The sequence below is a fragment of the Necator americanus genome, chromosome IV, assembly GCF_031761385.1.
Source record: "Necator americanus strain Aroian chromosome IV, whole genome shotgun sequence".
In the NCBI taxonomy this organism is placed as follows: Eukaryota; Metazoa; Nematoda; class Chromadorea; order Rhabditida; family Ancylostomatidae; genus Necator; species Necator americanus.
The window spans coordinates 51,687-71,979 of NC_087374.1; the positions used below are offsets into that span (position 1 = coordinate 51,687).

The following is a 20,293-nucleotide window of genomic DNA, read 5'->3' on the forward strand; positions in this document are numbered from 1 at the left end:
CAAATATTGTCAAATATACGCCATCTGGATCGATATTGGCCGCAATTTCTTTTGTTTAGTCACATTCTTTTTGCTTTTCTTTCCGATTTTTCGTCTTTTATTTTTTCCTTCTTCGTTTTTTGTTGTTTGCTGTATTTCTCTTTGTTATAGAGATCTGTATTGTATTTCTGTTGTTCCTAAGTCAGAACACTTTGTTTCGACCCGACTACAGGTTCACTTTTAACGTGCCAAAAACATCGAGATTATATTTTAGGTCAGACGTTTTTTTAATTTTTGACGAAAACTGCTGTGCTTACTTGAATAACCAGAGGAATAAAGCTCGCCACCGGTAAAAACCGAGAGCAGCAAACAGTAGACTATAAATTATGAGCACAGAAAATAAACAATTTACTTAAAGGCAGCACGAATCTGAGGTGATATGGATTTCCCGTGGAAAGCTTCTATAAAGGGTCGTAGATTTCCAAAAACCAGGTGGTTTTGCTCATTTCCGTTTTGGATGTAAAAGCGTCCCGGAAGCTGCCGTTTCACAACTGCGACTCAAAACGACTACTTGCGATTGCAGCATACTTAAAGGCATCAGCCCACGAATCTGAGGTGGTGCAGATTTCGGGTGGAGTACTCCTATAAGGGATAGTAGATTATGGAGAGGAGGGTGATTCCGTCCATTTCTTCCCAATTACCGTAAAAAAACGGCCCGGAAGATGCGGCGCCGCACAAGGCTGGCGCGCTCCAGTCGAACTCCAGTCGAACAGTCGAAGTTGAGAATAGTGTGCCAGCACACCTGAAGCCGTATCTTCCGGGCGGTTTTTTGTTGTTGTGTTGTTGGTATTCGCTCAGCTCGTTGGTATTCGCTCAGCTCTGCTTGTCAGTTCTACGTAATTCTATGGATACCCTTATCAAAATCCGACGTAAAGAGATTCGGAAGATGTTGATATTGTCTTCGAAGTGTCTACGTATAATTCTATGAGATCAGTAGACATTTACTTAGTTATTTTGAGTCATGATTCAGCCTATGATTTCAAGAAAGCAAACAACAAACGTTGCAGATTCCGATTTCTAGCAATTGTTGGTTTTTAACAATTGATGGAAAAGAAGATTTTTTGGATTTTCCTCGTGTGGGTCGTTACTCTCGCCGAATTCGACAGCTTATATTTATTTATTCAGTATTTATTCAGTACTGTAGGTGCTTAATGAGAATTAACGGTCGAAGGTACTTGCATACTTTGGTTGCAAAAGAAAAGTTTAGTGAGGTTTTCCTCTTTAAATACTTTTGCAAACATAAATAATTAATCCGTAATCTTTTATCCATGTCCATCCTCAGTTTCGCACGTCTTTCCAAAGGAATAAAGCGCTATCTAACCTGAAAACGTTCATCTTTTTTCACTAGCTGCAAATTTCATTTGGACTCATTGCATCGTTTAGTCTCTCGTACTCGAGGAAATCCCTGTCAAGATCCGTGGAACATTCTTTAGGAACGTATCCCGTTGAGAGTCAAATAAAAATTTCCGGATAGAGAGATGAGCTTTGGCTTCAGATTGAAAGCCACTGCTTGATCCTCATGCAAATAATTTTCTGCCGAAATAAATTCTACGGTTTGGTATTAAGACTATGTATCAGGAATTTTAGCACGTTATTCTTAATTTCGAGCCTACTAAGCTACCGTTTCAGATTGGATCATTATGGAATGATTTGTGCTGTTAAAGACTTCTTCAGAGGAGAGCAGAATGTTTCAATTTGTGTAAACTATGACTTCTGCCTCTACACAAGCCAGTTATAATTATGGAACGATTTTAAACATAAAAAAGAAATTTAAAGACATCACTCCACGAACGGCATCACTCCAGGACGTTTTTACATCCAAAGCGGAGAAATGAGCAAAACCATCTGGTTTTTCCTGTATACCCTGTATAGAAGCTTTCCACGGGAAATCCACATCACGTTAGATTCGTGGTATTCTGCCTTTAAGTAAATTGTTTGTTTTCCGTGCTCATAATTCATAGTGTACTGTTTGCTGTCCTCGGTTTTTGCCGGTGATGAGCTCGTACATGGAAACGGTGTTAGATCGCTGCCAAACTATGTACTTTTCGAAAAGACTCCAGAAATAAGTGGAAGTAAAGCGTTGACACACTTTTTTCACGCACTTTCTTAGAAATCTCTCAATTAATCTTCACAGCGTACCGTAATGTGATCTGAAGTTTGACGCTCAACCGACGCTCCACCCTTTTTAGAAGGCAACAAGCAACCGGCGGCGGCAGACGCTTCAGTTTCACGTACACAGACAGCTCTGTCGTTAATGGACTCGTCCTTTTTTCACGCGATTACTATTGTTGTTTATTTGGATTTTTTTCTATGCCCTCAGGGAAAGCTCAATACCTCTCTCTGTATTGTTCAAAGAGTGACGATGCGATTTAAATGTGTTATTTGCTATTATTAGCCCACAATTATACGCAGTACTCATAGTTAATGATGATATATGTTACAGTTATTTCGTCGACCGTAGATGAGAGTAACACGAAAAAAAAACCGGAAATAAAAATAAACATTATTACCTGATTTAAGGCCTGTTATTAACCCCCAGAAAAAAGAACTAATGACCCTGCGGATTCAGGTTGCCTGGCTATGTATATCCCTCAGAGATAGAAGGTAACTTTGCGCCTTTAAACAAACATAGTGTTGAAGTACAAATATCGAACGAACGTAGCCTTGAAGAGGAAATGCAATTAAAAAAAAGAAGAGTAAAACAGACGTGTAAAAGAGAAATAGGTAGTACCATGCTATGCAAAATGCAGTTGTCTAGATTTTTCTTCACTTTTATAATTAAGGAAAACTATGGAAATTCTTGTTAGTCTCAAAAAATCTCCACTTCGTTTCGTTCAGTGCACTTCCACTTTCTGGCAGATCTTCAATATCCGCTTTCCTAAACTCTCTCCACTCCTAATTGTTCATTAGGAGCTAAAGGTAAAAAGACTAGAACAAATTGGCCGTGCTTTTTCATATCATCATCTTCTTTTTGCATTTTTATCTCCTTTTTACCTTTTGTTTTTATACGATATTGCATTTAATGATTATTGCAGGTAATTTACGAAAATATCCGTTAAGATAACTTTTCAAAAATTCTATTCTTGGAAGTTGTTTTCACTCCAAGCTCACTTCTTCAACGCATCGTCAAAAATCCTAACACGTCTCCCTATGTTATTCTTTGATTTCTTGAAAGTAATTATTTTGCTTTCAGCGTTGTTATTGCTTATTCCTCATTATATATTTTCTTGAGAGATATTTGTTGAGTCGTCGTTGTTGCCATAGCACCTGTCCACTGGTTGTTCATTTTTTCAGATGCCAAATTGTACTAGAATTCAAGACAGATCATTTGAAGCGATAGATCTCACGGCTGTACGAGCGATATTTGCTGTTCTCTACTGTTTGGTATGGGTTGCAGCTATTGTCGGCAATGTACTCGTTCTATATGTAGTGTCCTTCAACCAGGTAATTCTTTATTTCTTACAAGATCCGTTCTATTTTAGAGCATCTTCATCGAAGCGCGAATATCGCTGCGAAATTAGTGGGCAGCTGCTCGAACCTAATGTGCACTTCACGCTTGATCCACACTTTTTTTTGTCGATAATCCACACCCCAGTACACTTTCGAAATAATTTTATATTGCTGAGGAATTAGATGAGATGAGGAGATCCAACCGGTTTTTTTTTGCTTCCACGAGAAAATCTAAAGGAAAGGAAAAGAGCAAATTGGTGAATAATCGTAAATGTTTTCAAATTTAAGCAAATGTTTTGGAAATAGTGCCGCAATCAACAGCAATTTATTTTCCAAATAAACCATTATATTTAAGACACCTTTGTAAAAAGAATTATCGATGAAATTATTTGATTTGACTATGTACCTAGTAATCATTAAAAAAACAAAAAGTTGCTTTAGTAAATAATCTAGGGAGGTTTTTAGATTTGTATTGTAATCGGTTATCAAAGAGACAGAAACTCATCTACAAAATCAAATTTTGATTTTTGAAGGACAAATTCTGTGGATCTTTGGGAATGAAATCGATATGGTGATTGGACAGAAGTGCTGTCGAAAAACATTAAATGGGCCCTGGATTTCGCTTTCTTTCCTTAGGTCTGCAGACGGTTGATAATAGGGTTCATAAATCAGGATAAGCAGCTGATTTTCACTAGATAATAAGAGTGGTCGTATAAACAGATCAGTGGCAGGTGATTTTGAAGACTGATTCATTGACAACGTATACGGTAGCACGTGCTACAACTTCGGATTTTTCGGATACTCACATGAACGCTGTCAATGTTTTCTCGAGCTCATTAATTAAAGTATCTGAAAAGAATTCTAAAAGGGGGCACTGAAAGTCTACCAGAAATTCGTAAAGAGGAAGATTTATGATAAATTTATTTAAGAACTTCGTGTACAGCTTATCAACCTCGATACTACATTCAACTATGCCGATGTTCATTGAAAGTCGAACTTTTCAATTCGGAAAGAGTTTCAAAATATGAACGAGACTCCATCTTAAATTTTGAAAAAAGTTTCATCAATTTCAATTTTTCATCGGTTAACCCAACAGCTGAAATATCTGGTAAAATTGGACTACGCGTTACTTCTGGATGAATCATGGATTCGTTGGAACTGCGATTTGCAATGTGCTTTGCTTGCAGTGCATCCTCTTTAAGAGTTTTGAATTCACTAATGAGGCTCCTCAGCTTGCATCTAAAAAAAAAACTAAACGCTTGTGACGTGTTCCTTAAGCGCGGGTTACTGAGGGGATCATTAACACTTGTGAATATTTTCTTTCCTAAATTTTACAGAAAGTATTTTTTGTAAGTAATTACGAGGAAATGTCAGAAATTTACTTATACTTCTCTTTACACTTTCATACTTTTGTATAATTCACAAGTTTTCTCGCCGTTGGTACACATCGGAAATGGAGGTGAAACATCTTTTCACGCACGTTATTTGTGCTCGTCATCTCAAATATTTTAACGAATATTCAGGCTCACAGCAGAGAATCTTAAGAAATTTTAACCATTTAAGAGAAAATGAAAAAGAAGTAATTGACACATGTGAGCGACATGGGCTCCAGTTGTCTTTCATATCTCACATCCTGCTTCTTGAATAGGAAAGAACTTTCTTTTTCCGAAAAGAACGAACCAACCAAGCATTTAGTTCAGCACTATAATACCTTAGTGAAATGGATAATATTCGAAAGTTTCATTGCACTTTCCTACTTTTCCTGATGAATAACAAATGTGCTATGCGTTATAGTTGAGAATTGAAAGAATATTGCAGTAGACCTATGGTATGGTAGCGTTTTAATTAATAATTTCCAGATGAATAGAATTCCACGACAATGTTATCATGTTTAATTCGCTTATCCTTTACTGCACCTAAACGTTAACATTAGAAGCCACGAGCGATCAAGCAGAGTCACAACCTTTTTTTCATAAACGCTGTAAAAAACATTTTTTTAATGTAGCATCGACTCTACCGATACCGACTCTAATCATTTTCAAAAAAAAAAACCACCCAGCCTGTCATATGTGGTGTGGGCTCACACATCCGGAAAGTTTCAACCAGAAAACAGAAATCTTCATCGCGGCCTGGACCATGCAGAGATTATTATTTGATTATTATTATTACTAGATTATTTGGGATTATTCTCTCGTATTAAAAATTTTCAGTGTTAAAAGCTTGACGTCTGGATGCTAGAGAGTGTTTTCTTCTTAAGTTGGGCTGTTTAGAGAAAAAGCCGTTCGCCATTCACGGAGAGACGCTCAAAACATAACCTTGTAGTTCCGCGGGCACAATCAATCCATAAGAGACCTTACGCTTTGTGTTTCCATGTATGTACATTTTCCTTATGTAGAAACAGGAAGCGAAACGTCTCCCGCAGATAAAGGAGACAAGATCGTTTTTGAGCAGCAATGAAAATCTCTGTAATATAATTGCAACTAATTTTTTGTGTATTGGTTACATTTGAAAACCTACTATCAATAATCTCTCTTTTTTTTGCATGATGTTTATGGAAGAATAACAAAATTTCTGATATGACTATAAAAACAAGAAAATTATGAGTTTCGTATCCGTTCAACGTGGTGTTTCATCCAATTGTTGAATCCTATTGTTCGCAGCTTTAATTAGGACGGAATCAGGCAAAAATCACCCAACGCATGATTTCTGTGATATAATTGCGCTGATATTCTTCTGCTAATAGTTATAGAAACAGCCTTTGTGTGTCTTTGCCGAGATTCTTCATTTTCCATAAATTTGATGGATGAAGCACACCTTTAACTCTTCTATAGGCTGCTGTACTTCTTTCGCTGATCTTTACAATTTTTACGCCACAGTTACAGGTGTCCTTATCTGTCCGCAGTGTTTTTATTGGATGTTTGGCCGTTTCCGACCTACTTATGTCACTCACCTCACTTCCTTGGACAGCAGTCACCTTATTCACACGTGAATGGATATTTCCAAAGCCAATCTGCAAGCTGATAGGTGTATTTCAGGTGAATATCTGATTATTTTCGTTTTATCTAGGCAAGTAGAGCGTAAGTAGCAGTTGTTGGGTCGATGTGTGGTGTTTGAAGTGCTATCACATCTGTGGAAAGACAATAAAGGGAAAATATCTAAACAAGTGTATTAGCAGCACCTTTTTTATTAGCTTTGCAGAAATAAAAAATGAAAAGGTGCTGCTAATACACTTGTTTAGATATTTTTGTCCTTATTTTTTTTGTCTGAAGTGCTGCGGATTTCCGGTGGAGTATTCTTATACGGGATAGTAGATTATGGAGAGGGGCGTGATTCCGTTCATTTCTTCCTGATTGCCGTAAAAAACTGCCCGGAAGAAGCGGCGCGTGCACAAGCTGGCGTGCTTCAATCGAACCCCTTGTAGAAAATAGCGCGCCGGAACGCCCGAAGCCGTATAAAGTTAGTAAAGTTGAGCCTTCTTCACTGCCAGCGCATTTGGCTGCAGGAAAATAACACTAGACTAGTTTTATCTACTCCCTACATCGATGGACGCTCCATTTTTGATCGAATTACTTTTAATGTTGTTCAGGCCACCAACAGCGTTTTTGTAAGTGTACATATAGTCGGGTCAAACCGATAAAAAGCACGGTGCAGTTGCGTAAGCGCCTGCACTCGAAGCAGCGGTTGGAATTGGGCGAACTGCAGCGACGGAGAGTGCTAGAAAGGCTCCTCCCTCGACCCTAATCGCTACGCTCTGCCGCGCCGCTTCAAGTGCAGCTGCTTACGTAACTGCGTCGTGCTTCGTTGTCGTTTTGACCCTACTAAATTACGATATGTTGAATAAGCGTGGAAATATTGCGAAAAATTTGTTGGTTTGTAAAACTTGACAAAATCAAAAAAAAAATCGAAAACAAATCCTGAAAGTGGGAACAATTGTCTGCAAGAAGTAAGAGAATAGAACCAACTTCTAAAGAAGTGCGGTGGAATGCCCAGGGGAAGGAATTAGAAAATATAAAGGAGGTAAGTCATAGAACATATTGGAATCTGAAAACTCAAACACTGACAATCATTGAAGAGGTCGAATGGTTGAAGTAGGAATGTTGCGGAGATTCTGTTTAGTACCTCAGTGTTATTTTATATTAACGTAAAAAGCATTTCTGTAACAGACAATAAGAAACTTGCATCATAAGGTTGAGTATAGAACGAAATCAGAGGCGAAATTCTGTATTGGTTGAGTCCTCAGTAGATTTTGAAGCGACCTGTTTCTAACGTAGTACATCTTCAAACTAAGCTATCGGTTTCTCCAACCATTCGTTCCGTCACAAATCTGCTTATCATGAGCAGCGTTTTCACTCTATTCTCATCGTCAACAATGCGACGATAGGCGTAAATTCCGTCGAAATCATTGCTTCAAGGTGTTCTTTTACAAGAGATCATATAGTAGGGTCAAAACGACATGAAGCACGGAGCGTTGCGCAAGCGGCCGCGCTCGAAAGCGGTGCGGTGGAGACAGCGGTTGGAATCGAGGTGGGACCATGGCGAACTGTAGAGGTGTGTGGCGGTAGCGTGGATCCTTACACGATCCCAACCGCTACGCTCCACCGCTCCGCTTTGAGCGCAGCCGCTTGCACAAATGTCCGTGTTTCATGTCGTTTTGACCCGACTATATTTAGACGCAACTGACTTCACGTTCTCTAGTCTTCTATTATCTGATCGTCTGATCTGACCTTAACATAAATTTCTAACCTATGTATACTTGAACTAAGTACTTGAAAAGGAGCCCCGGAGCTTCTTGTAGGTCAATCATGAGGCTAACGTTCACACCTTGTTTGAAGGATTAAGATGCAAGCTTAGCATTTAATACGTCGGCCACAATTCCCACAGTTTTTTTGTACGCTGTTCATTTTCTGTTTTGTTCAGGGTGGTAGTATTTTTGTCTCCAGCTTCACGCTTACTATAATTGCCCTCGATCGCTGCCTTCTCATCACTAGACCGAACAGAGAGGTCAGTTATTGTTCTAATTCAATAGCAGCAGGATATGGATGCTCATAATAGAAAATACTTGCTTGTAGTTCATTGGATATAATCGAGCCATCGCCATAGTCGTTGGGATTTGGGTTCTCGGGTATTCGTTGGCGCTGCCAACCGGCATTTTTTCCAAAGCAGTCAGCTTTGAGACGATTTGTGGAGTTTTCTGCGAAGAGATTTGGTATGTTTTCCTCCAATTCTCTCTAGTTAAAACTCATTTTTAAATTTCAACGTACTATATCCAAGCTATGCTACATATTTATTCCTATTCATTCCTTTTTCCCCATGTTTTAGAGTAAAGCGAGATCAGATCAAATCTTACTTTTTTTTTCTTTAACAAATTGCATTTAGAAGACATTATTCCTTACCTTGGACCTAGTATTTTCCTGAACTTTTCCTGCACTATCGCATAATTATAACAGCCTCCTACAGTAAGAAAAAGGACAAATCACTTTTCAGATCGCACATTGTTAACGGGATTTAAAGGCATCACCCCACGAATATGAAGTGGTGCAGATTTCAGGTGGAGTACTCGTATACGGGAGACTACGGAGAGGGAGGTAATTCCGTCCATTTCTTGCTAATTGCCGTAAAAAACGGCCCGGAAGATGCGGCGCCGCACAAGACTGGCGCGCTCCAATCGAAACTGTTGTACAAAATGGTGCGCCAAAACGAATGAAGCCGTATCTTCCGGGCCGTTTTTTACGGCAATTAAGAACAAGTGGACGGAATCACCCGCCTCTCCGTAGTCTCCCATCCTGTATACGAATACTCCACCTGAAATCTGCACCACCTCAGATTCGTGGGGGAATGCCTTTAATTCCTTCAAGTTTCACTGATTCGCTTCGTTGCTATGACGGTAAAAAAAACATCCATTGAAAACTAAATTGTCTTAGCAAAAAAAAACCAGAAACCCCTGAGAAAATAGTAAATTTTGGAAACTTGTAGAACTCGGAAAAATAAAACGTTTGCACTGCAGTTAAAGATAACATTGCACTTCTCCTCAGCATTCACCATTTTTACTATTTCCTCATATCTTAAATACTAAATTAACATACCTCAGCTCAACCCACAAAGCCCTTGAGAGATCTCTCCTGAAGTTTAACCGGCGCACATAACACCTAGCTGGTCTTCGCAGCTCCAACTTAAGAGGAATGTCCCGTCTTCGCGACCCAGTGGAATATATATCGAAACCAAAGCATAGATGGGTCGGTCACATTATGAGAAGAATCGACGGTGGATGGACCAAAAGAACGCTAGAGTGGATCCCAAGGGATGCTGAACGTCCTCGATGGAGGTGGACGGAATGGGGTGATGTGTTCGCTACACCGATGGACCAGCTGAGAGCTCAGCTGGATACGGCTCAAGGACCTCGTCGACGCCACTCATGAAACTTGAAAACATCTTGGATGACAATGGTGAGGGAACGAAACGAGTGGAAGAGATGCTGGGGCTCGCACGTTCAGTGAAGACGGGCCATCTAAGTATATAAGTGATGAAGTCAACACGCAACGGCTACGACTTAGATCGGCTCACAGCAGATCAGAAGGTGTAACAAATAAATTGTGTGCAGGAAGAAAGATGTATGCGGTTTTATTTCAGTTGTATTCCTAATAAAAATGGCTTCTTAAGAATAAGCTCTCTAAGAAGCTCGATACGTAAATTAACAATAACAGCTGAATTTCAGGCCAGACACTGAATCAGGCCTCATTTCGCCCAGTCGGCGTCTATACGGCTTGTCGGTTCTTCTGTCCCAGTTCGGTATCCCGGCACTGATATCTTCCGTATGTTATTGGCTGATTAGCAGAGTAATGTCTTCACAGCTGGAGCGAAGAAGGGGTCAAACTCTCCTGAAAGAGTCCGAGGAAAAACTTGTGAATCGAAAAGCACGGGCTAACAGGTTTGCTATAGTTGGAAATTAATTTTTGTACTAACATCTATTAACAGACATCTTTAGGATGATGATTGCCATGGTGCTGGGATTCATCTTTGCGTGGATGCCATTGAATGCTATTAACCTCTATCGAGACTTAGGGTCATCTGTAGGTAGCCCGTGGTTCTCAACGGTAAGGAGCTGCTCATTATGATTTCTTACGAGGAATAAATTTGCTCTTCTGTTGCCTCATTAGAATGATCACAGCGAGACTACGTGGCGAGTCCACCGTTGGCAGATAGGCTAATCGCGGACCAAAAGCGACCTTGTGCCTGCCCTGAGACGCTTGAGGATTTGAGGATGGACTCCCGGTTTCTGCCGTGCTAGAATCGGCTCATAATCCTTTTGTATCATGCACGTCTATGCGGTCAAAAGCGTGCAATAATTTGACTTTGAGGAGCAACATATAAGCTCCATTTGCCGACGACGGGAGGACGCAACGTTTTCCCAAAGCTCATGGGACTAGAAGATTGCAACCTAGTTTTAGGTTTTAAATTTCTTTGCAAGTTACAGTAATAGAAAAGAGTCCCCTGATTCCAGAGGAAAGCCTTCTACGGTAGCGCCAGAAAAAATGGGGTTGCAGGAAACATGTACGTTACCGAAACGGAAAAGGACTAGGATGACGATCTGCACTATCAACGCACGTACGCTTGCATCGGAAGCGTTTATAGAAGATCTGATGATGCAAGCTAGACATTAAGTACGACGTCATCCGAGTGACGGAGACGAGACAATGCCACCCACTGGACGCCGTATATGATACTTGAGAAGAATTGTTCTTAGGAACATCTTACAGAAGAGTCAACACGTATGGCAATGAACATTGGTTCTTTCAAACAACTTACGCATGAGAAGATGTGGTTTAACGCAAATTTTAACAATCTTCGTCGCTTACGCTCTAAAACCAAGCTACGAAGGAAAAGAAGTCAAAGTCTCTTTACATGGACCTGGAGAAGTTCTACAGAGAGGGCCATACCTTTTACAAGGTTATAGTAGGTGATTGCAACGCCAAAATTGGCCCTTTAAGAACTTCACATCGGAACCAACGACTTTCAATAGAATGAGCAGGGAGAGAAGCTTTCCGAGTTTATCATAACGACTAAGATCTATTCATGACTTGTAATTCCAGAAGCCCTACTCTCTACGTTGGACGTGGGAGCCATGCGATGGAGAGTACCATAATGAAATTGACAACATTATCATCAGTAAAAGGTTTTGCATGACGGATCTCGCCGTTATACCAAAGTATTATACTTGATCGGACCATCGCCTTCTTCGAGGAAGATTTTCTTTCACACAGAGAGGAGAGAAGTTCACGAAGCGAAACAAGGAATACTAAGGGCTCGTTGATCAAATTCACGACTTCACGAGGAATGCTGAGAGTTTTAAAACCACCAAGTGACGCTTGTCTCAGGAAACTCTAGAGCTAATACGTCAACGTGGAGCTGCACGAGCTCAAGGCAACTATGAACCTACGTATGAGCTCACGAAGGATTGCAGAGAAGTGACAAAAGAAGACCTCGAATAGAGAAGACCAACAGCACTTGCTGAAGAATTTGGAACTTCGTCATTTGTAAAACAAGAGTTACTGCTTTCCGTAACCCAGATGGAAAAACTACAGCATAGAGAAAGGGGTTTGAAAACTTCATACAGGACTTTTACTCAGATCTCTTCGACAGCCACTTCCACATGCCTCCTCACCATTTGAGGGAAAATGGACTGGGTGGATTTTAGAGTTTCTCCCTTCCGAAGTCCGACATGCCATGGTGACAGTGAAGAGTCCTACTTCACTTACAGAATCGAGCCTGAACATATGACGTACCTGCCGCCAGTCCTCGTCAACACACTGTATTCACTGAGAAGGGAGACCCACAAAATATCGGCAACTATTACTGTCTGTCATCTACCAGCTTTTCACAAAAGTAATCTTAAACAAAAAAGAAAGAACATCAGATAACGGACAGCCATATGAACTAGCAGGGTTTCGGAAAGGACTGACTACGAGGTGGCTCGGACGTTTGATGCGTTTTAACGAAAACCTTTGTGCTAGAGCCGTAAACGGCTGGATAACACGCAACATCAAACGCAACGGAAGAAAACTCCCTACTCGAGAGCCATAAGAAAAATACAGTGCTCTTCAAGTCTCTCGAGAGAAGATATGACACTGGGCAACACTTGCACACGATCGGAACAAGTCGAAATATTATTGGCGTCGCTCGACCAGTTCGAAGATCAACGGTCAAGATGATACAGATGATTAAGGTGATTGCCTGGCCCCTCTTTCAAAAAAATTCCATGAAAATTTGTTACGTTTTACGAAGTAGAGATCCACCATTTCTTAATCAGTTTCAGGTGTTCGCTCTTTGTCATGTTCTCGCCATGACATCAGCGGCTCTAAATCCTGTGATCTACTCATGGTTCAATCCACAGTTCCGGTCTGCTATTCAGTCACTTTGCAGAGGGCAGAGAAAATCGATGAAACGTAAACTACATACTGAGGTCCACACGAAGCTAACAGAGGTGTAAACCCATGCGTTTCTATAATTTGAAATAGATGTAACTCTGTTTACTTAAGGCTACAACTGACGTTAAAATCAAGCCAGAGCTGGTTCTCAGTGATTGCCACCAACCCGGTGATCAGATTCTCTAACGAAACAGCGTAGATTTGAACATGTACGCATGGTTGATGTCATTATTACGGGTATGGTCGAATCTAGGAAAGCGTTGTCTTTCGCTCTATAGATACTGTATAAGCGTTGCAAGCAGATAATTACCTTGTCATCGTTCTTCTTCGAGTTTTTTTCTGTAATTATACGGTGTAGAAATAAACATATCACTGATTTCCTGTGCAAAAAACGTATAGTAATTTTGCGCTGTTAGCTAGAACACCTCACTTACCTTGTCCAAAATAAACGACTATTCTGCGATATACTTTGTATAACCTGTCTCCTCGTTACTCTTCCGTTCTGTTTTTCCGTGTGCAAAAGCTGCTCTGTGGCTATATTTTTAATTGAGGAATCCTGTACCAGTTCAAATAATCTATACCTACTTTATTATATCGAATCGCTTTCATAACTCACTGCGTCACTGCAGAAGATTTGAAACTAGTGGAAGAGGATAACTTCATGGACTTACCAGACATCAAAAATTATATATTTCGAAATATCTAATTTTAAAATAAAAATTTTAAAAAGTTCTGTTACACTTTCAAAAAGAGTTCAGGAAAAGAATTGACCCTTTTTGATAGGAAAAAAAATGAAAGAAAATATAGAAGGGATAAATATAGAAGAAAATATAGGCATATCGTATGATATACTAAATAACTATAAAAGAGAGCTTTGTTTTTTGTCCTTTAGATAAAGCCAGTAATAATTAAACAATAGTTTCTAAAATATATAAACATGCATAAAAGAAACGGGACCTTGTTAGTAATAATAATGCTAATGAAAATACTGGAAGCACAGTAGAGCATAACAAAAGGAGAAAGGATAAAGTCATTAGCGTATCAATCCACTTGGGATGCGCCAACGTCCATTTAATGGAATTCGTTACCTTTGTCGTTTTGGAACGCGTGTTGGCCAGTACAATGACCTTCGGGGGCATTAAGTCAGTGTTGTTATCCTCCCAGACATGTCTGTGAACAATTTAACGACGTATTCGAATAATGTTTCTGAATTGTAGTGGTAGCGAAAGAATATAGGTGTGAAATCAAATCTGAATATTCTCACAGTGAAGAACTGACCCTTTCAGGAAAGCAACTACTAAATCCTTCATCAATGTTTGGAGATCTTTTAGAAAGAACGAAAAAACGATGTTGGGGAGAGAAAAAATCTATCCTGTAGCAAAAATCTACAGAAAGTGGTAGTAATTTTAACTTTAATTGATCATTGTGGGCGGGCGAAGAGAAAACCACGAAAACTCTATAGTATGGCGTTAGCCAGACATTGAGATTGGTAGCATGATAAGAATATCATTAATCTGTAAGGTATGAAGATATCATGTTTTCACTTTTTACTTGCAGTATAAATAAAAACTATGCTAACTAGGACAATAAGGTGCAAAAACAACAAGAAGACTGAAGTTCGGCGTTAACCCGATGTTTAGCGGATTAAAGGTAGCATACCACGAATCTAGGGTGGTACGGATTTCAGGTGGAATATCCGTGTACGGGGTCGTAGATTACGGAGACCAGGGTGGTTCCTCTCATCTCTTTCTGAATCACTGCAAGCAGCCGGCCCCTGAATGCTGTTTTGTACGATGCCTTCTATTGCAGCGCGCCACCCTTGCACGCGTAGCGTCCACTACTGCCTATCGGGCAGTCCGGATTGATTTTTGACGAATCGCAGGGCGGAGGCGGCGCAAGGGGTGGAGCGTTGCAATAGATGGCGTCCTACAAAACAGCATTTTGGAGGCGGTTGCTTGCAGTGATGCTGAGAGAGATGAGCGGAGACACCCCGGTCTCCATAATCTACGACCCCGTACACGGATACTCCACTTAAATCCGTACCACCCCAAACTCGGGTATGCTGTCTTTAAGGAATTTGCTACCTACACGGAAACTAAAAGGATTTCTGACGTTTGCTCTAAACTAGAATATTTCACTGATAAACAAATACAACTGAAAAAAACATCTTCTAAGCAACAACTATCCCAAGAACCTCATTTATGCAAACATTTTCAATTTTGTACTTTTTTTGTGTGTAAATAAAGCTGCAGTCTATAAGCATGGTCTGGTGCGTAACATTTTGCTAATAAATGAATTTGTGGGAGGTGTCAAAGGATGAATACTCGGTATGAATAAATGAATACTGTGACTGCACGATCGTTCGTTGACTCGAAACCGCCCTAGTGGCAAACAAAATATTCACCAGTTCGGGTCCACAGAATTGGTATAAGACTTGGCCGGGAGGATAGAGGCGCTGAGCTGGCTCATCGGCTAGCCTCCAGAAATCATTCTTTAGGGCAGTTACTCGTTCGTGAACCTAAAACGACTGAGTTTAGGTGAGTGCGCTAGTAAGCGGATAGGATAACGCCAAGGATAACACGAATTTGACTGAATTTGTGATCCGAGCACATAAAATGCGAACGGAATAATGCTAGTCGAAATTCGTAATTTGATTCGAATTATGAAATACTGTTAATAACGAAAAAAATGAAATCCATAAAAAACCTGTTAAGGAATTATGCATGCAGAATTGCGTTAAAATTAATAGTTAATTAATTCAGGAAGAAATAGTTGAACTGTGTAAAATAGTCAAAGATTTTAAAATTTTAAAACTGGGTAACAGAAATGTTGGAACCGATCCTATGAATAGTGGGAAGAATGCAACAAATACAGAGAACTCTATTCCACCACTAATGAGGTACAACTTCTGTAACGAAAGAGGCTTAAAGGTATCACTCCACGAATCTGAGGTGGTGCAGATTTCACGTGGAAAACAGCCTGGAAGATGTGGCGCCGTACAAGGCTGGCGCGCTCCAGTCGAACTCCTTGTGGAAAATAGTGCGCCAGAACGCCTGAAGCCGCATCTTCCGGGCCGTTTTCACGGTAATTAGGAAGAAATAGACGGAATCACACCCCTCTCCATAGTCTCCTAGTCTCCCATCCCGTATACGAATACTCCACCTGAAATCCATACCACTTCAGATCCCTGGAGTGATGCCTTAAGTGACACTTCGAAATGTGATAGGATTCACTCAGAGAGCAGAGGTAATCAACCCCAATGGACTTCCTCATTAGTGTCTCAAAGGTACGACACAATTTGACGGAAAACGTCTTCCTCCCCTTGTATTTTGTGCCGAAAAACGACTTCTTGTATTGAGGTCAGCAGACAAATCATCAATCGCCATGCCATTACCTTGTACCTGAGGAAAGAGCTAAGAAAAGATCACATGTAAAAAATCTTGAAATCTTGAAGGTGCTTGCGTTTTTTTTTTCTAATTGGTCTGTTTTACTCTGTCGAGTGTCTTACAATATGTTGACCATGCTCATTCTTTCAAGAAGAAAAAGGTCTTTCTTCTCTGACTGTGGATGGGTGTTATTTTACTGCTCTTTGTTTTCTAACTAATAAATAGTTTCTGTCTTGGATCGACATTAATCATTACGAAATTCAAGAAATTTTCTTCTTAATCATCTTCCTGAACGTTTTGACTGCTTAATGTAATTATTCCTGGAATAATGATACACAATCTTGCCACCTTTTATAGGGTTAAGGAATGATGAAGAATGGAATGAATGTCGAGATATAAAGAAAATTACATTAAGCAGTCAAAACATTCAGGAAGATGATTAAGAAGAAAATTTCTCGAATTTCTATTGATTAATGTCGATCCAAGACAGTTTCTGACTGATTGTTATAAATTCTCGGCCACCATACGTACGTTACAGAGTAAAAAGAATTTAGATGAGATTGAATAAATGAAATGGATAAAAGGTGGGATTGTCAGACTACCTCACAGATTCCAGAGATCAGACGAATAGATCCTTCAGAATTGATCGACAGAGGATAACAGTGGAACGACTCTAGAAGGCACTAGAAGGAAACGGCAAGAGATGAGGTACAGCTCAAGTAAGACATATTTGAAACAGATAGTGGTTCAAAGGTTTAACATTATTTGTTTTCACTCCAAAGCAGAAAGCATGCGATTCATGAGAGAACAAAAGTTGCACGACGTGCATATGTGAGAGCGAGCAAAATATTGAAAATTTATAGCACAACATCGACATTTTTCTCGAACGTTTCATGTTTACGATTTAAAAAAAAATCAAAAAGAAAAGAATAAATTCTATTCTTCTTTTTCAAATTTCAAACGATAAATAGACTTTCCCTAAAAGCAAGTGTTTTGTAGTAATCTGAATAGGGAAGGAATCAATGATAGACATGTCAGGAAAAACTCGTTGTACTTTATCCACGAAGATAAAAATGAATAGGTGATTGTTATGGATTTACTTTGACCATGACCGAACCTTTAACAGCTCCTTCCCTTTTCTTTCTTCTTTTATCTTCATATTCTTCTGTAAAAGGCGTGGCACATAGTTGAAGTGGTGAAAAATACATTGAGTGAAGAAGCCCTAGCATCCCAGGGAACCTATCAAATACCATTGGAATGTACGATATATCAAGAAAAAAATTGTCAATTAAAAAACACTATTATTATTATTGATTATTATTGTCGAGTAGATGTGCGTTATAAGTAGATTCTTCCTTTAATGAGAGTAATTCTAACTATTTCTTGCCTTTCATCCACGAACCTTTGAACCCTGTGAACTATCTGCTGGTCCATGAATCTGCTGACAACAGCGCTTTATGCGTACCTGGCGTCGATCGACTTTTCCAGGCTATATTTGGACAACGTAATTATTATTAATCCATCAAGTATTTCAAAAAAATTTCCTTTAGAAATTAGGAAATTATGAAAATTAGCTTTAAAAGTGAGAAGCTCGCCTCTGAGCTGTTAAAGGTTAGGTCATGGTCAGAGTAAATCCATAACAATCATCTATTCATTTTTGAGGGTTATACTAGCGTCTTTATTAAATGTCTCAGACGTCGAAACGACTTTATTTAAACGTATCACCCCATGAGTCTGAGGTGGTACGGGTTTCAGGTGGGTTATGCCTTTACGGGGTCGTAGATTACGGGGAAGAGGGTGATTCCGTCTACTTCTTCCAAATTGCTGTAAAAAAACGGCCACGAAGATAAGACGCGTGCATAAGGCTCTAATACAACTCTTCGTAGGGAACAGCGCCTCGGAACGCTCCGAGCCGCATCTTCAGGGCCGTTTTTTACGGCAATTAGGAGGAAATGGACGGAATCACTCCTCCTTCCATAAGCTACGATCCCGTACACGAATACTCCACCTGAAATTCGTTCCACTCCGGATTCGTGGGGTGATGCATTTAAATGTAAATAACAAGCGACAAATCGTAAGCGCTAAGCAATAAATCCCGAGTAAAAACGGAGCGGAATGATTTTTACCTCGCTTCAGTTGATCTCGTGTGGAGATAACCGCTTGAGTTGACTACAGAAACATGGATCATCTCATTAATGGTGGTGTGTTCTGGAAATCTTTCATTCTTCAAAATTAAGAAAAACTGATCTGTTTCTGATTTGAAGTTTATTCCATAATAATTTTTATTTTGAAAATATGATAAAATATGACATATTTTTATCCTAAACATTTTTTAAAAACTCTTATCTCTGTTACTACTCCGTTTTATTTTCACGCAATTTTTCCCTAGATGGATTCCGATGTTTCTCTTTCAGAATTAGTCCTTAAATTTCAATTTGTTGTATCCAATTTGTGGGTTGGGGTATTTTGTGGAGAAAGAAATATTCTCTCAAGCAATGTGTTGCATGACTCTAAACTTCTTTTTTCTGTACACGAGTTTAATTTTTTCTTAAAAAGAAAGCCATTATTTGTGCATCAACCTATTAATAATAGTAGTCCTTGCCTTGATGTAATTTTTTTTCACGAAAGTAGCTGCACTTGTGACGAGCTCCTCTAATTATATCGCAAGAAATTGAGGACTAGAATTTTTGTTCAACTATGTACAAGGATTTTGCCCATTGAAAGTACTTTATGTTCTGTAAGCAAAAGCATTCCAAAACCAAAAAAAAAAGAAAATGAACAACAGAGATAATCTTTTAATGAAAAAAAATTTAAAATTGGAAATGAGGCATCATCCGTACGTATTCACATTTTGTCTGGCATCAAAATGTTCTTTTAAATGAAGAGAATGCAGCACAGTTCAGCATGTATACTGTTAAATAATAAGGAATTCAGAAAAAAAAGTATTTAACAATAAAAAAATCTTTTTAAGGAATAACTGTCGTTGCTGGTTCAGAACTGCAGATTTTTTTTCTAAATTCAGTGTAAGTTAGTATCCAAACTATGTATTTCCAAAAATAACCAGAAATAGAACAACACCGAATACACAGCTCCTCTTCGCCTCAACCGTTCCGTTATCACTTCGGTTGTTTACTTGGCTCTTCTTGGGACCACTCGCCGCTCACATACAATAACTTGTAACAGCCGGGTAAGTAAGTTGCGAGTGGTCTCGAGCGGTGGGTTGAGAGTGGTCCCAAGTGGTTGTGTAGGTCTGAGATCACAAAACTGAACAGGAAAAAAACAAAAATTTCCCTTACTTTTGAGAAAGGTCCTACCCGGCTGTTGCCCCTCACGGTATCCCTTACAGGTTCGGTAACGTTCTTCCGAGCTGATGTGCTTTCATTATGCATCGATGTTGTCACAATATTGCTATGAGCAGCGATGGGCGCACGGCCGGTATCTGGCTACCATCCATCTTGTCATGTCATCCCCCTTCTCACTCCTCTCAGCCCTTCCTATCGACCCTACTACACATATTGATTGATCAGTATCTTTGGGTAGGCTGTTAATTCCTCTGCTTTCTCGGACAATTGCCTAGCTATCCATCTTCCCACTTTTCGAGCCTACTATCGGTTGTTTTCTGAAGTATCGATGCTAGGTCAAAGTAGTCATGGAGTAACAGGAAGATGAGACCGTAAACAATACCGTTTACACCACTGTCATCTCTTGAAAGCAGATTCACCAAGAAGAACATTTAGTTTTTTTCGAAAAAAAAAAACGAATTATTCAAAACAAAGGCTCATGTTTTCCTAAAAAAAGAAGATTGAGTCGCAAAATAAGATCAAAAGTCTTAGAACGGATTTGGCACCAACTGAGTGTTGCTGCCTCATTCTCCAGCGTTACAAATTTGCACTTATTTGCTGGTGTTTTTGAAAGCGATCATACTTGCCACTCATAATCGTGATCATGATGGACAATCGAGGAAATTGACACTGAATAAACATTCTGATAAAAACA

General features: G+C 39.5%; 1 protein-coding gene across 1 annotated transcript; it reads left to right on the plus strand.

The window, feature by feature from the left end:
• Positions 1 to 3,333: 3,333 nt before the first annotated feature.
• Positions 3,334 to 13,097, plus strand: RB195_000019 (uncharacterized protein; the record flags this gene model as incomplete). Its single annotated transcript, XM_064196146.1, has 8 exons — positions 3,334 to 3,483; positions 6,372 to 6,524; positions 8,407 to 8,490; positions 8,559 to 8,695; positions 10,202 to 10,414; positions 10,472 to 10,580; positions 12,800 to 12,967; positions 13,023 to 13,097. The coding sequence occupies 8 exons, from the start codon at positions 3,334 to 3,336 to the stop codon at positions 13,095 to 13,097; spliced, it is 1,089 nt and encodes a 362-aa protein (XP_064052027.1).
• Positions 13,098 to 20,293: the final 7,196 nt, after the last annotated feature.